This window comes from Mauremys mutica, chromosome 3, assembly GCF_020497125.1.
Source record: "Mauremys mutica isolate MM-2020 ecotype Southern chromosome 3, ASM2049712v1, whole genome shotgun sequence".
NCBI classification, from domain to species: domain Eukaryota; kingdom Metazoa; phylum Chordata; order Testudines; family Geoemydidae; genus Mauremys; species Mauremys mutica.
Genome location: NC_059074.1, coordinates 65,818,287 through 65,835,845, shown reverse-complemented (window position 1 = coordinate 65,835,845; position 17,559 = coordinate 65,818,287). Strand labels below are relative to the sequence as shown.

Here is a 17,559-nt window from a genome sequence, read left to right as displayed (position 1 = left end):
GCACCTTTCAGGAATTAGAAATATTTTAAACTATTTCGGTTAATCACGAAGAATGATTGATTGCATTTTAAAAAAGGTAATAAAGGTAATAATTGGAGATATACCAATAATCTAGAACTGGAAGGGACCTTGAAAGGTCATCGAGTAGAGCCCCCTGCCTTCACTAGCAGGACCAATTTTTGCCCCAAATCCGTAAGTGGCCCCCTCAAGGATTGAACTCACAACCCTGGGTTTAGTAGGCCAATGCTCAAACCACTGAGGTATCCCTCCCCCCCTTCATTTTTATTCACCGGTCTGGTTTTTTTACGATACTTAATTAAAATTCCACTTCTCAAGATATCCACATAACTGACAGGTATCTCACAAATGAGGTTTCACTATAAATGGGCTTCACAAATTCTAGTAAAAATGCTGCCAGTAATGCAATAAGAGAGAACTGTGCATTCTAGTTCACAGCACTAGCTTTTAGCTTCTCAAAATATTCAGGAAACTAAGTCACATGATAAATTATTATTCAGACATACATTGAGGTTATTTGACTGAACATGAAAGTTTAATATCTTAATTGGCATCAGTTTACTGCCAAACTTTTTACATGCTTTAGTTAACTTCTCATGTTACATAAACATGCTGCTCAGAACCCTTATACAATGAGAATCCTGTTGCCGTTAACATGTTAATATGCCTCTTGCCTAGCACCTCAAAGTATTAATATGTAGTCTCATCTAAAATAAATACATTGAATTGGGTTGGGGGCAGGGGGGAGATTGAGAAACTATAATGTGTGATTTATCTTGCATCAGTAAAAGTACTAATACAAATTCATGTTGTATAAGGGAATCTTCCTATGCAATGTAACTTGGTTCTTTTACTATATTTTTCTTCTCTTTATCCTTTTAATTTCTGTTTTAAAAAACTGCACTCAAGATGCCTTTGCAGCTTCTCCTGGAGAAGCCCCTGCGGCACCTGAAGGGGCAGCAGCACCAGCTACCCCAACCCCTGTAGCAGCAGCTCTTGATGCATGTTCAGGAAATGGTGGGTTTTATGTCATTAGTCTCTTGTGTGTGTTAAACTACATGGCAGTGTGTTTTTCTGAAATTATCAGTCAATCTTTTTTTTCTCAGTACATAGTATTCATTGTAGTTGATCAAAAACATAGAACTTTGAGACAGAAGAGCATTCTTCGCATAACTGCATGTGTCTTCTGTCAAAGCGAGTATCCTTTCTCCGTACATTTATTCAGTAGCACTACTGAATAATTTTGACAATGCTGAGTGTTGTAAGCAGCAACAAGTTTAATATCCTGTTAATGTTCTGGAGACTGACCTGTTTTCTTCTGTTATCTTCATCTGCTGCATTTCAATCTTGCCAAACCAACCTTTCAAAAAAAAAACAAAAAACTTTGCGTTCATTCCCCCAAACATTCCACCTTTATAAAATACTTTATTTTAGAAAAACTGCTGAATAGCTTTCCCAGATCAGTAGGATAGATGTTACAGAGAAGTCAATAGCCTAGTCATTGTGTGTATCTGCTGTGTATGTATGTTACCCATAGTTATGCTTGATTTTTGCTAACTTCCTCCCTTACTGATCCTATATATATATTCTCCGCTTTCCTTTTTACAAGACCCATTTGCCCCATCTGAAGGTAGTGCAGAGGCTGCTCCCGAGCTGGACCTCTTTGCTATGAAGCCAACTGAGACCAGTGTTCCTGTAGTTACCCCTACTAGTGCAGCTACTCCAGCTCCCACAACTACTCCTTCTCCAGCTGCCACTGCTGCCACTGCTACTACTGCTACAGCAACTACCACTACCACCACAGCCACCACATCTGCCACCACCACTACCACCACTTCCGCTCCTCCTGCTCTAGATATCTTTGGTGGTAATTGTTTTTAAGTCTTTGATTCTGGTGGATTGAACTCTGGTTTGTCAAATAAATGTACAGCATACACTATCATTATTGCATGTATACTGTATATTAGAAGGTTCTTTACAGACAAAGAGCCAGTCTTTTAAAATTCTCCAAATACGATGTGCAAAACTGAAAAGTTACTGCTTTCAGTCCTGTCTTCCAAAATGAGTTAGACATGTATATTCTTGGTCTTAGATTTATTTGAGTCTGCTCCTGATGCTCCCGCAGTGCCTAAACCAGATGCTACTCCTAGCATAGACCTGTTTGGTACAGGTAAAGATAAAAAAATCCTTTCCCACAATGTAGTGGGGTTTTTTGTTTGTTTGTTTTTTCCTTTAAATGTCCTCTCATTTGACACTTACAGCATAAGCTGACTTTGATTTTAAACACAGTACTTACTTCTTCTACTTGGTTTTTCTTTTACTTCTGGAAGATGCTTTTTCATCTCCACCACATGGAACTTCTCCTGTGCCTGAGAGTTCTCTCACTGCTGATCTCTTATCTGGTGAGTGCTTGTTTCACAGGACACTACAGATTTTCAGTCCTTTCCCAAGTAAAAACAAATGATTGATTTATGCTTGTTTAGGGATTTGAAAGGGGATTCTCAATCTATAATACCTCAAATGTTTCAATGATAAATTGTGATGCATGTTATTCCTGAAGAATATTTTCTAATGGTCACAATAGTCAAATATGTCTTAAAAATAAAACTTCAGATTTATTTTGCCAGCTCCACTCAAGTTATCTATACTGGTAGTAGATGATGTATTTATAGCCTTAATTTTTCAGAAAATAAGTGCTACACTGTGCACAACAAAGCTGTCTTCTTCATAAACGGTTTTTAAAAACTAATATATGCAAAACTTCACATACTTTCTGATTGCAGTGTTGTAGATTTGGAATCTCAACTAATGTACAAGTCGTGTGGTGCTAACTGGTGGAGTCTAAGTGTGGATTTCAAAATATTTAGTTATCATTGCTATTAACTTGCTGATACTAAATATCTGTCATATGTCTACTGCAGTGGATGCATTTGCAGCACCATCTCCTCTACCCGCTGCCTCTCCAGCAAAAGTGGATTCTTCAGGTGTGATTGACCTATTTGGTGGTGGGTATTTCTCCTTCCTCACCACTTGCAAGTTAAATCATTTCATTTCAGATACATTTACACTGTTTTCATGTTGGCAGTTGCAATTTCCTCTTTTCACAGTTTAGCTCATGCAGTGGTGCAGCTGAACAACTTTGTATGTATTGAAGTCTTCCTATCCAAAAACTCACTAAAACTTAAATTGCAAATAAATGGTTGCAACACTTCTATTCCATCATCCATCCTAATTGTATTTACCATTCTATCATCTATATTTAGGGCATGGGTTATCTTTCTTGATCAAGTATTTGAGTTTTCACTCAAAGTACATTATATGTAGCTGCAGGGGCGGCTCTACGTTTTTGGCCACCCCAAGCAGTCATGCGCGGGAGGCGCCCCGGAGCCGCGGGAGCAGCGGACCTCCCGCGGGCATGACTGCAGAGGGACCGCTGGTCCCGCGTGGCTCGGCTGGACCTCCCACGGCTGCGGACGGTTCGCGGGTCCAGCGGCTCCGCTTGAGCTGCCGCAGGCATCCCTGCGGGAGGTCCAGCCGAGCCGCGGGACGAGCGCCCCCTCCGCAGTCATGCCTGCGGCAGGTCCGGTCCTCCCGGGGCTCCGGTGGACCTCCCGCAGGCATGACTGCGGCAGGTCCGCCGGCCCAGCCTGCCGCCCCCCCCCCGGCGGCAGGGAACGCCCCCTACATTTTGCCGCCCTAGGCACCAGCTTGTTTTGCTGGTGCCTAGAGCCGCCCCTGTGTAGCTGTATATCTTTTCATCTTCTGTTGATGTTCCTCTGAGCAGCTCAACTTCTGTAAGCAGCTGGAATTGGTATATAAACTAAAACAAATTGGTAAATGTGAATTCTACTAGATTATATTGAATTGATCTGAAATGCTGGAAGTTAAGAGTTGGCTATGCCTATCCTAACTTTTATAAGACTTTATCTGTGTAGGCCAACACCACAGAATTTCTGTTTCATGTATTATGAAGCTATTTCTAAACTTCAGTGAAACAGTCAACTAAAATGACAGGCTTGTAGGTTGTTAAAGAGCACTTTCAGCACTATACTTTTAGCTGGAGTTATCGTTGCCTTTTATTTAATCCGTTATGTGGATCTGTGTAAGTGGCTTAACTCAAGTCGAGAATAACGTATTGTAAATATAGCTGGGGTCTCCTATTGGAAAAACCTCACGGGCAAAGTGTTGGTCAAAAAAAATCACTTATTTCTCTTTAAAAAAAAAAAAAAAGTGTTGGCTCATTGCCTTATTTCTCCACCTTGATTATATGCAATCAAAACCACTTTTTCTGCAATTCTGTCTGAGGTTCCCAAACATGTTTGCTCCTCATTCTGTAATTCTACCTGGTGAATGAAGTTGTCATACTACTGCTATTCATGCATTCTTTACATAGCAATGAATCAAAGTATTTATGTTAAACTTCTTTTTGCCTTTCTTGCTGCATTGTGGAATTTATCCTGTAGATGCTTTTGGAAGTAGTGCTTCTGAACTCCAACCTGCAACCCAGACAGCTTCTAGTTCCTCAGCTTCTGCAGACTTACTGGCTGGTAATAAATATAAATTTAAATAAAATGTATGTACTTCATTGTGGAAGAGTGGGGTTTTTTGGGTTTTTTTAGTCACGCTCCTATTTTATTTCAAAATGAACCTTCATTTTGCAGTGGAGTAAACTATAAATGTTGTTGGGCAGCAGCAAAGATTTCATAGTATTAAACATTCTTAAGTAGCTTAAATAAAGCTGTGTATAACAAATCTTACTACTTTCATGATACATCTCCTAAGTGACTGCATGATCATATTGTTCTCATCCTCTATTCTTCCCTTTTCCTGACCCTACTTTCCTCTCTTTATTTCTCCTAATCTCCTCCTGTTGGTTCTTCCTTTAGGTTTTACTTCAGGGTTGGAAATAGGTATTATATCTACTGTATAGTCCCATGCATATTTGTGTTGCTATGTAAGTAAACAGGATAACTTTAGTTCCTGGAAACAAGAGTTGATTATAGAAGTAAACTTGCTCTACACTAGTTACACCCCAAAGTTATCAAAATTGTAACTGCTTGTCAGTTATTAAACTAACCTCTCCATGCTAAACACTTGTCCTGTATCTTCACAGCTGTACAAGCTTTCTTTAACAAATGGAAGTATCACCATTTGTAGTTTATTTAATTTCTGAAAATATTCAGATAATGTTCTTCTTCAAGTGCTTGCTCATGTATATTCCACAGTAGGTGTGCGTGCTCGCCACGTGCACCGGTGCCGGAAGTTTTTCCCTCAGCAGTACCTGTAGGGGGAGTGCTGCTGTGACCCCTGGAGTGGTGCCGCTATAGCACGCTATAAGGGGAGCCGTGCACTCCCCCCACCCTCAGTTCCTTCTTGCCGCCAGTGATGGTGCATCGGAACTACTTGCTCCAGCTTTGCTGCAGCTCATCTCAAATCTCGTTCATTGTTCCGTAGTACCTGTATCAGTTAGTTCATAAAAGTTCTAGTTTAGTTATTCTTCGGGCCGGGGCATGCCTGGGCCCCAGGGTTTAAATCGTGCGAGTCTTGCAGGCGTTCAATTCCCAGGAGTGACCCGCACACCAACTGTCTCTGCTGCCTGGGCGAATCCCACATCAGTGACTGCTGTAAAATCTGCAGGTCCTTCAAACCCAGGACAAAAAAAGAGAGACATTAGTCTTCGAGCACTTCTCATGGAGTCAGCACTGGCCCCTACCGCGGTGCGCTGAGTGGAACTGGCACCGGGTACTTTGTCTTCGGCTCGTGACAATCCCCCGGCACACTCCGGTGGCCAGCACCACGCTCCGTCGAAAAAGCAGAAGAAGGCTTCGTCATCTCAGAAGCGTAGAGAGAAGGCACGGGGGGAGGCTAGACCCATGTTGGGCAGCCCCAGTCCCCGCCCTCCTCCCCCCCCGGGCTCTAGAGCTCTGACTCAGGTCAAGTGGAGCAGCCCGGTTGCGTCGACTCAGACCTCTCCAGCTGAAGTCTGCATGCCTTTGACACCGGAGGCCCTGCAGGTGGCCAAAGATATTATGACCCTGCAGGTGCCCGGGGCACCGCCAGCACCTGGACCCAGCTCTAGAGGCAAGCCGCTGCTGGGGTCTCGTCAGCTGATGTTGACCCGATGCAGATCCTGGTCAGGAGACAGCTTTCGAGGCTGCTCGTCTCCCAGTGTCCTGTTGGGACACAGCCCCCAGCCTCCACTCTCGTTGCCCTCCAGGTTGTCTGGTAGGGTGCCGTCAGAGCACAGTTCTAGGCACCGCTCTATGCCAAGTACGGAGTATTGGTGGGACAGGCACCGACGCCATAGATGCTCCCGCTCTCGGCACAGCTACAGGAGCCGCTCCCAGCACGGACGCAGTCGCTGGTCACGCTCCAGCTCTCACGCGTTGAGGCACCATGCCCACCACTCCTGGCGGGGATCGCCAGCTCTGCATTGTCGTGGATCCAGGTGTCGAAGCGTCTTGAGGAGTAGTCACTCAAGGCGGTACTGTTCCTCGATGTCAGAGTCCCGGTCCCGTGGCAGACGCCATGCTGGGTACCACTGCGCATACCACTCACACGGCACCGACAGGTCGTTGGTAACCCCGACCTCGACCCACACGCAGTGCCCTATGCTCCAGGCGGGCCAACCTGACCTGCTGGTGCCACCAGTGTCACACCAGAGTCAATGGTAGGGACCCCTGTGGCAAAGCCAGTGGTGCCAGTGGACCACCTGGCCTCCCGTGCACGCCCAGCAAAGCCCTCGGTCGATAGTGGGAGCATCAGAGATTCCGTCAGTTGCATTATCCAGATCTCCGAGGGATAGATCGGCGGGTCACGGCTCCTCGGCACTGCACAAGGAGTCCGATCAAGGGGTGGACCCCGTGGCACCTGCTGATGTGCAGAGTCCAGTACCGGCCCCCTCCCCTGCACCAGATGACAAGATCGCAGCTCTGCCCCCATCCATACCACAGGAGGACTCAGGGCTCATCAGGAGCTGCTAAAGCGAGTAGCATCCAGTCTCCATCTCCAAGCTGAGGAGATGGAGGGACCCTCGGACTCGCTGTTTAACGTGCTGTCATCCTCAGCACCAGGCAGAGTGGCCCTCCCGCTCCATGAAGGGGTGGCCAACATCTCCAATGCCCTCTGGCAAACACTGGCCTTCCTGGCCCCAGTATCAAAAAAGGCGGAGCCCAAATACTTCATGCCCACAAAGGGGCATGAATACCTCTATACTCACCCAGCCCCCAACTGCCTAGTGGTGGAATCTGTGAACCACAGGGAAAGACAAGGCTAACCAGGACCCACACCCAAGAATAAAGACTCCAAAAGACTGGACTCGTTTGGCAGAAAACTTTATTCGTCTGTCAGCTTCCAGGTCCGGGTAGCCAACTACCAGGCCCTCTTCAGTCGATACGTGTTTAACTTGTGGAGGTCACTGCCAAAATTCAAGCCCTCCCTTCCGGAGCGCGAAAGGAAGGAATTCAAGTCACTGGTGGAGGAGGGTGCTGCTGTCGCAAAGGCTGCTTTGAAGGCGGTGTCGGATGCAGCTAACACAGCTGCTTGATCCATGGCCTCGGCAGTGTCCATGCACAGGGCATTGTGGCTACTGCTATCTAGGCTCTCCACGGAGGCACAGTCTGCAATGCAGGATCTTCCCTTTGACGGCAAGGACCTGTTCACGGAACAAACAGATGTGAGGCTCCACGGCATGAAGGGCTCACGTACCACCCTTCAAACCCTCAGGGTCTACATCCCGCCCAAGGAAAAGCCTAAGGCGCAAGCCTCTGTCCCTGTGCCCCAGCCGAGATACGAGCCCACCTGCAAGAGTTCCAAAACTCAGAAGAGGCAGCCTCAGAGGCAGTCTTATTCTGCCCTGCAGCCTGGGCCCTCCAAGGGCAAGCAGCAGGGCAAGAGGCAGCTTTGACTGGTTGTGGGAGGGTACCCTGGTGACCCCCCGAAAGGACCCTCCCACCAATAGTTAGTTTTCAGCAACCACTTGTCTGTGTTCCTTGTGGAATGGTCCCGAATAACATCAGACCAATGGGTCCTCAGCACCATTTCCCAGGGTTATACGCTACAATTTGCCTCACACCTGCCCGCCCGCCCTCCCTCCCCCCTCCCACCCGCCGTCCAAGGACCCGTCGCATTTACCCCTGCTACAGAAGGAAGTGGGTCGGCTCCTCAGCCTGGGAGCTGTGGAGAAGGTTCCATGGGAATTCTGGAGGAAAGGGGTTTACTCCCATTCCTGATCCCCAAGGCGAAAGGGGGGCTCAGACCCATCCTGGATCTGCGAGGCCTTAATCGGTTCATGGCAAAATGCCAGTTTCGCATGGTCTCTCTGGCATGTATCATATCTTCTTTGGACTCTGGCGATTGGTATGTGGCCCTGGACCTTCAGGATGCTTACTTCCATATCCAAATATTCGAGGGGCACAGACACTTCCTCCGCTTCCTAGTAGGACAGGACCACTATCAATTTACAGTTCTCCCCTTTGACCTGTCTACTGCACCCAGTGTGTTCATGAAGTGTATGGCGGTAGAGGTGGCCTACCTCAGACGCCAAGGGGCACAGATATTCCCCTACCTTGACGACTGGCTGCTCAAGGGCAGCTCATGGTCCCAGGTACACAACCACGTGAACCTGCTCTTGGCCACATGTGGCAAACTAGGCCTCCTAGTAAACGAGGCCAAGTCAACACTGGTCCCAGTGCAGAGCATAGAATTCATAGGTGCTCTCCTGGATGCCTCCAAGGCCACAGCCCCCTCCCTTCCCATGGACAGGTTCTGGACCCTGAAGGGGCTTATAACCTTGGTCACAGAGTTTCCCGTTATCACTGCTAGGGCATGCCTATAGCTCCTGGGCTACATGACAGCGTGCACGTATGTGGTCCGCCACGCCAGGCTTCGTATGAGGCCCCTCCAGCTCTGGTTGGCCTCAGTTCTCCTAGGCCAGGGACAAATTGGACAAAGTCCTCTCGGTACTGGCGCAGGTGATCGCCACGCTACAATGGTGGTCCTGCCTGGCCAACATGCTCCAGGTAATTCCTGTCCGGGACCCCACCCCATCACTGGACCTAGTGTCCGACATGTCGGACTTGGGCTGGGGGGCACACATAGGGACCTCACAGACGCAAGGTTTGTGGTCCACTGGAGAGCTATCCCTTCACATAAATGTCAAGGAACTCATAGAATCATAGAATTCAAGATCAGAAGGGACCATTATGATCATCTAGTCTGACCTCCTGCAAGATGCAGGTCACATAAGCCGATCCACCCACTCCTGAACTAATTCTCTCCCTTGACTCTGCTGTTGAATGCTCCAAATCATGATTTAAAGACTTCAAGTAGCAGATAATCCACCAGCAAGCGACCCCTGCCCCATGCTTTGGAGGAATACGTTTAGCCTGCATGACATTCAGCTCGCAGCTACGCGGCAAGGTGGCCAGAGTACTCACAGACAACACTGCTGCGATGTTTTACATCAACAGGCAAGGCGGGGCGAGGTCCTTGGCCCTCTGCCAGGAAGCCCTCAGCCTGTGGGAGTTTTGTATAGCCCACGACATCTCCCTGAAGGCTTTCCATCTGCCAGGTGGCCAGGTGCCAACAACATGCAGGCCGACCTGACAGAACCGCAATTGCCATGGGTTCTGCTCCGGGGTGGGGGGGGGAACACGATCTCGGACGCCTTCTTCCTGTCATGGTTGGACCAACTTCTTTCCGCTTTTCCTCCATTTCCCCTCATTGCCAAGGTCCTGGAGAAAGTAAAGACGGACAAGGCACGCGTTCTTTTGATCGCCCCAGCGTGGTTCCAACAGCGTTGGTATGGCACTCTCCTAGGCTTACTCGTGGCCCCTCCCTGGCCGTTGCCACTCCACCCGGACCTACTCTCCCAGGACCAGGACTGCCTCCTCCACCCCAATCTGGCCAGCTTCCATCTGACAGCATAGCTGATCAGTGGCTAGATGTGTTTGGAGGGAATCGGGCATGTCCTCCTCGAAAGTAGGAGGCCATCTACACGCCGAGCCTACCTGGCAAAGTGGTCCCGATTCTCCAGGTGGGCGGGCGAGCAGGGCGTTTCCCCAACGTCTGCCTCGCTCCAACTTATCCTTGAGTACCTACTTCACCTTAGAACTCAAGGCCTGGCCCTTCCTCTGTCAGGGTGCACCTGGCAGCTATTTCAGCGTTCCATCCACTCGGTTTTCTCCCATGCCATGACCAGGCGTTTTCTCAAGGGGCTAGATCGATCCTTCCCTTATGTTAGGGCCCCTATCCCTCAGTGGGATCTAAATTTGGTGCTATCCTGCCTTACGGGGTCCCCGTTCGAACCCCTGGCCACATGCTCATGGTCTGATCTTTCCTAGAAGGTAGCCTTCCTTGTGGCCATCACGTCAGCCCGGCGGGTCTTGGAGCTCAGGGCCCTGACCTGCGACCCAACATATACTGTCTTTCACAAAGACAAGGTTCAGCTCCGCCCACACCCTGCATTCCTCCCCAAGGTGGTCTCCATCTTTCACATGAGCCAGGACATCATCTTACCTGTCCTCTGCCCGAAGCCGCATACCTCTAATGAGGAGTGCCACCTCCATACGCTCGATGTGCGCAGGGCTCTGGCCTTTTATCTGGATCAGACTAAGCCGTTCCGCAGGTCTTCGCAACTCTTTGTTGCTTCGGACAAGCGCGTGAGGGGCCAACCAATCTCCACCCAGAGGCTTTCCCGATGGATTACATCGTGCATCCACACGTGCTACAACCTAGCAGGGGTTCCCGCACCACCTATTTTAAGGGCTGACTCGACAAGGGCTCAGGCCTCGTCGGCTGCCTTTGTGGCCCATCTGTAGGGCCGCTACCTGGTCCTCAGAACACAGGCTCACGTAGCACTGTGTGATCGTCTCCCACACCAGGATGACGCTGTTTTTGGTAGGGCTGTGCTCTAGCCAGGTAATCTGTGATCTCCTACCCACCTACATCAGACACAGCTTGTAATCACCTACTGTGGAATACACATGAGTACGCACTCGAAGAAGAAAGGACATTTACCTGTTCCGTAACTGGCGTTCTTCGAGACGTGTTGCTCATGTCTATTCCACACCCCGCCCTTCTTCCCCACTGTTGGAGTTGGTCCAACAAGAAGGAACTGAGGGTGGGGGGAGCGCACGGCTCCCCTTATAGCGAGCTATAGTGGCACCACTCCAGGGGTCACCGCAGCGCTCCCCCTATGCGTACTGCTGAGGGGAAAACTTCTGGCACTGGTGAGTGCATGTGGCGAGCACACACACCTACTGTGGAATAGACATGAGCAACACATCTTGAAGAATGTCCTTTTTCAAAGCTCTGAAGGTATGTTAACTAATCCTTGCAAACATCACTTACCCCATTTTACATTTTGGCTAACTGAGAAGCAGAGGATAACTGCTGTTAGTTCTGGGAGAATGATCTATTGGACTAAATGTTCAGTACTGTACTAGACTTAATAAAGTTCTGTCCAAAAACTTTGCATTGAGAAAAAAGAATCCAAACCATGCATCATCAGGATAAGGTCAAATATGATTCAAATATTTTAAACAATGCAAACATCTAAATGAGCAGCTCTCAAAATTACTATAAACTGAAGCTTTAGTGAGGTGATCAGAACCTCACAACTTCTATGTGGTACTGCTACGCTTCTGTTAATCAAACAATAAAAACTCATTTGAATTTAAATCTGTTACTGCAAAGGCATCTCTACTTGAGTTATATTATAATACCTTAAAATTGCACAGTTTTGGGTTACTGATCAAAGTGGTCCTACTGTACTCCTTGTGCTGCAGATTATAGCTAATAAATTAAGGTAACCTCTAAGTGATGGCTGCAATATCAGTGCATAATTTTAGTTTTAGAAGTTCCATGGAAAGTAGGATGAAAAGCTATTTTCTTCTGATTTTATTTGATCCAAACTGTGTGGAAAGTAAACTCATAGTATCCCTCAGTAAGATCTGGGACAAAGGACACTATTACAGAGGAGCAGCATAACACCCTCAGCGTTCAAAATGTTTGTCACTTTTTGTTCATATCAGAAGGGATTATAAAAACCTGAACTGTGCGGAGTATGGCACCAAATCAAAACTGAGGATGTCATGCTGATTTTCAAGTTTAAGATGACTGCCTCATGTCAATCTGATTCCTTGAAGCTTCGTTGCCAAGTGTACATGTAACACACTACTCCTTCTGGGGGACAAGTATGACACTCTCTTGCTTTTCTTCCAGTAAAAATAAATGCATATCAACCAGAAATATCCATGTACTACAGCCTCCTTTTTCCGCCACTACGTATTTGGCTTTCTTCTTTGGTGTTTACCATGTGCCAACTGTGTGAGCAGTACCCTTTTTATTGACTCACATTAGGCAATGACCAACTTAGAAGTATTACCTTTTTATGCTACCAAACCTGATGTGATGCCATATACTGACTCAGATAACACAAGCTACCTGTTCTACACCAAACCAAAAAGGCCACTAAATCAGTGGTGGAAAAAGTTCCTAGCCAGCTTTCTTCTAGTTTCAGGAAATGTATTTATATATTTCTAAATGGCCAAAGAATAGTCACTAACTCACTGACTTTGGTTCATCTAGAAAGTGAATTTGGCAAGTCCAGTAACTAACGGTGTTATTTCTAATCCCTTGAGTTAACAGATTGAAAATGTTGCTGCCTTTCTAATAATACTGTACTCCTCTTTTAAATCCCTCTCATATACATGGGTTCTTAATTCAGAATTAAAGTGAAAATCTTTCCTTGCTGCCTTTCAGGTAACTACTTCATAAGAACATAAGAAAGGCCGTACCGGGTCAGACCAAAGGTCCATCTAGCCCAGTATCTGTCTACCGACAGTGGCCAATGCCAGGTGCCCCTGAGGGAGTGAACCTAACAGGCAATGATCAAGTGATCTCTCTCCTGCCATCCATCTCCATCCTCTGACGAACAGAGGCTAGGGACACCATTCTTACCCATCCTGGCTAATAGCCATTTATGGACTTAGCCACCATGAATTTATCCAGTCCCCTTTTTAAACATTGTTATAGTCCTAGCCTTCACAACCTCCTCAGGTAAGGAGTTCCACAAGTTGACTGTGCGCTGCGTGAAGAAGAACTTCCTTTTATTTGTTTTAAACCTGCTGCCTATTAATTTCATTTGGTGACCCCTAGTTCTTGTATTATGGGAATAAGTAAATAACTTTTCCTTATCCACTTTCTCAACATCACTCATGATTTTATATACCTCTATCATGTCCCCCCTTAGTCTTCTCTTTTCCAAACTGAAGAGTCCTAGCCTCTTTAATCTATCCTCATATGGGACCCTCTCTAAACCCCTAATCATTTTAGTTGCTCTTTTCTGAACCTTTTCTAGTGCTAGAATATCTTTTTTGAGGTGAGGAGACCACATCTGTACACAGTATTCGAGATGTGGGCGTACCATGGATTTATATAATGGCAATAATATGTTCTCAGTCTTATTCTCTATACCCTTTTTAATGATTCCTAACATCCTGTTTGCTTTTTTGACCGCCTCTGCACACTGCGTGGACATCTTCAGAGAACTATCCACGATAACTCCAAGATCTTTTTCCTGACTCGTTGTAGCTAAATTAGCCCCCATCATGTTGTATGTATAGTTGGGGTTATTTTTTCCAATGTGCATTACTTTACATTTATCCACATTAAATTTCATTTGCCATTTTGTTGCCCAATCACTTAGTTTTGTGAGATCTTTTTGAAGTTCTTCACAATCTGCTTTGGTCTTAACTATCTTGAGTAGTTTAGTATCATCTGCAAACTTTGCTACCTCACTGTTTACCCCTTTCTCCAGATCATTTATGAATAAATTGAATAGGATTGGTCCTAGGACTGACCCTTGGGGAACACCACTAGTTACCCCTCTCCATTCTGAGAATTTACCATTAATTCCTACCCTTTGTTCCCTGTCCAGTTCTCAATCCATGAAAGGACCTTTCCTTTTATCCCATGACAGCTTAATTTACGTAAGAGCCTTTGGTGAGGGACCTTGTCAAAGGCTTTCTGGAAATCTAAATACACTATGTCCACCAGATCCCCCCTTGTTCCACATGTTTGTTTGACCACTTCAAAGAACTCTAATAGATTAGTAAGACACGATTTCCTTACAGAAACCATGTTTGACTATTGCTCAAGAGTTTATGTTTTTCTATGTGTCTGACAATTTTATTCTTTACTATTGTTTCAACTAATTTGCCCGGTACCGACGTTAGACTTACCGGTTCTGTAATTGCCGGGATCACCCCTAGAGCCCTTTTTAAATATTGGCGTTACATTAGCTAACTTCCAGTCATTGGGTACCGAAGCCGATTTAAAGGACAGGTTACAAACCTTAGTTAATAGTTCCGCAACTTCACATTTGAGTTCTTTCAGAACTCTTGGGTGAATGCCATCTGGTCCCGGTGACTTGTTAATGTTGAGTTTATCAATTAATTCCAAAACCTCCTCTAGTGACACTTCAAACTGTGGACAGTTCCTCAGATTTGTCACCTACAAAAGCCAGCTCAGGTTTGGGAATCTCCCTAACATCCTCAGCCGGTGAAGACTGAAGCAAAGAATCCATTTAGTTTCTCCGCAATGACTTTATCATCTTTAAGCGCTCCTTTTGAATTTTGATCATCAAGGGGCCCCACTGGTTGTTTAGCAGGCTTCCTGCTTCTGATGTACTTAAAAAACATTTTGTTGTTACCTTTGGAGTTTTTGGCTAGCCGTTCTTCAAACTCCTCTTTGGCTTTTCTTATTACACTCTTGCACTTAAGTTGGCAGTGTTTGTGCTCCTTTCTATTTGCCTCACTAGGATTTGACTTCCACTTTTTAAAGGAAGTCTTTTTATCTCTCACTGCTTCTTTTACATGGTTGTTAAGCCACGGTGGCTCTTTTTTAGTTCTTTTACTGTTTTTCTTAATTTGGGGTATACATTGAAGTTGGGCCTCTATTATGGTGTCTTTAAAAAGGGCCCACGCAACTTGCAGGGATTTCACTTTAGTCACTGTACCTTTTAACTTTTGTCTAACTAACCCCCTCATTTTTGTATAGTTCCCCCTTTTGAAATTAAAGGCCACAGTGTTGGGCAGTTGAGATGTTCTTCCCATCACAGGGATGTTGAATGCTATTGTATTATGGTCACTATTTCCAAGCGGTCCTGCTACAGTTACCTCTTGGGGTACAGCCAAGGGGGTAACCTTATTTAAAATATGGGTGTTTGGGTGTTTGGGGTACAGCCAAGGGGGTAACCTTATTTAAAATATGGTTGCAGCCTGAAAAAGACTGTTTGAAGTGGTTTCCATTGTATATACAAAGTTTTCAGTTTTGTTGAATCGCTTTCAGCACTCCTAACTATAAAAACTGTTCCAGCACCTATGAACTAATTATTTGGCCCTATTGCTAAGGCATATTTGTCCCTTAAATACTTGCATACTGTCATCTTTAAAGTAAGGTGGCTTAAATCTTTCTCAGCTGGTCAATATTAGGTTTTTTTCCTCATCCACATTCTTATATGGTCCCCTTCACACAATAAGTCCTTAAATAGGGGAGCTATCCTATAAAAGATAGGTATGAGACTTTTTATATTGCAAGTGCTATGAGTTTCTTTTGGGGTAAATCCAAAGGAGAACACATCTCCCACCAGCATCTAAACATACGCATGGAAAACTTTCTATTTCATTACAAGAAAGTAAGTGCCTGTTCCAGAAATGATTACATATACTGGTTCCAAGACAGCTTCTTGAGACTGAGTATGTGGATAAACCAGGAGCCATCAGTAAAGGCAGTCCTTGCCTTCTAATTTAGAGTCCCTCTTTTTTTGTTAAGTTTCGTAAATGACAATTTTATAGGAGTATCTGTAGCCAATTTCATGAATGAGAACATTGTGGGTTACTTGTAGGAGTATGTAAAATTGCAGAAAATGTTAAAGCAAATTTAGCAACCGATTTTCACCCGTCTCCATGTGGTTAAATTTTGAAAAAAGTGTTAATCTGTTTGAAAACATCAAATCACAATCTTGTTTGTTCAGGCTGAAAGCAATTTTACTCCCAAAAATGCAATTTCAGCATGAAAATGTGGTCTATCTAGGAATATAGAAATTCCTTGAATATTTTGCATACTCATTAGTAATTGGAGCCTTCAAAATATATTCAGTTTTCCATTGTATTGGGGGGGGGTGTTGAAAAAATTGGTGAAGTTTGTATTAAATCAAGACTTCAGTGTGTAAAGGATGGAGGACGTGAACCTGGTTTTTGGATAACTGAGGCTTAGTTAGAATTCATCAAACCCACAGTTGCCCATCCTACCCTGCATTGAGGTATGTGTTCGTGCCTTTAAGCTTCATTCTTTCAATGTTTCTGGATCCACATGTTGACGTGCCTGTGAAAAGAGGTAAAATTCCAACAGCCTCACTTACTATTAAGTAAACTATTTTTTTTCCTGCCTACAGAGCTTCTACATTTTAAATCCAAAATGAATACCAATGGGGTTTGAATAACAATTTGACAGATACAAGGGTCTGTTAAACCATAACAGCATATTACTAAGCATTTGTTTGCCTCAGATAATGGCAGATGTATAACCTGCAGCATAATCCAATTCTAAATTTAAAATCCTCTTGATTTCTCATAGTTCTTGAAGGCTTGTCCTCCAAGGTTTTTGAATGCTTAGTTTTAGTGAAAGTGCAGAGGGATCTGAAGCGACAGGTGTCCTTCAGGATAATGTTTGAGAGCCTATGGGATGGTGTAAAGGCGGCTCAACTCCCTCATAAGTTTGTCTGGGCTCTAAATCTTAGTCTGACGATTGCAGCTGGTATGGGTCCCTGGAAAAAGAGGCAGTTTGAGATAATTGGGGTAATTCAAGTCTATGTCCTAGCAGAACCCTCAAGTGGATCTGCTAACAAAGGGAAGTCAGTGCAGGTTCTGGAAAAGTGACATTTTCTTTAGCCATTTACATGGGCTACTTAATTTTCTAGTTCCTAATTACCTTATCAGGGCCCCAGATAGAGCATTTGGCAGCTCTAGATCACATTAATTGCAACTCTCTAACTACTGTGGACTGGTCACTCTCAGCTTTGTCCAGGACTTGTCAGGCTAACTTGAGATAGAAGGGCACTAATTAGCCAGGTGTCCACAGTCAATGAGTTTAGCATAACCAAGACTGCAGCTGTCTTAATTACTAGAGATCAGAGACCTTGATCAAGGATCCAACTAGCATTGATTCAGTCTTTCCTAGATACACTTCGAACATGCAGGCTGTTATGCCACGTACCAGCCCCTCTTTATCTGGAGATAACTGGAATATAGTGTCTTCTGTGATTGAAAAAAACTTGGAACATCATGCCGCTGGCATGATAATCCTTGTTGTGCATAGGACTAGAAGGGACCTTGTGGGTCAAAGAGTCCAGTCTCCTGCTATCACAGACAACTTCATCATGTAGTCCCGGTCATAAATTTGTCAGGCTCCATCTTAAAACTAGTTAGGTCATTTGCCCTCATAACTCCTGTTGTAAGTCTGGTCCAAAACCTCATT

The 17,559-nt window shown here is 45.3% G+C and overlaps 1 protein-coding gene across 14 annotated transcripts in view; it reads left to right on the top strand.

Annotated features, from left to right (window-relative positions):
- SNAP91 (synaptosome associated protein 91) overlaps window positions 1–17,559 on the top strand; it is a 146,314-nt gene that overhangs the window by 109,854 nt on the left and 18,901 nt on the right. For 10 of the 14 annotated variants that reach the window (XM_045010914.1, XM_045010913.1, XM_045010918.1 and 7 more), the window contains 6 exons: window positions 928–1,035; window positions 1,628–1,885; window positions 2,111–2,188; window positions 2,349–2,420; window positions 2,940–3,023; window positions 4,482–4,565. The exons of the other annotated variants lie outside the window; for them this stretch is intronic. In XM_045010914.1, coding sequence (XP_044866849.1) covers window positions 928–1,035; window positions 1,628–1,885; window positions 2,111–2,188; window positions 2,349–2,420; window positions 2,940–3,023; window positions 4,482–4,565 — 684 coding nt within the window. The remainder of the gene's footprint in view (window positions 1–927; window positions 1,036–1,627; window positions 1,886–2,110; window positions 2,189–2,348; window positions 2,421–2,939; window positions 3,024–4,481; window positions 4,566–17,559) is intronic. 14 annotated transcript variants of the gene reach the window in all.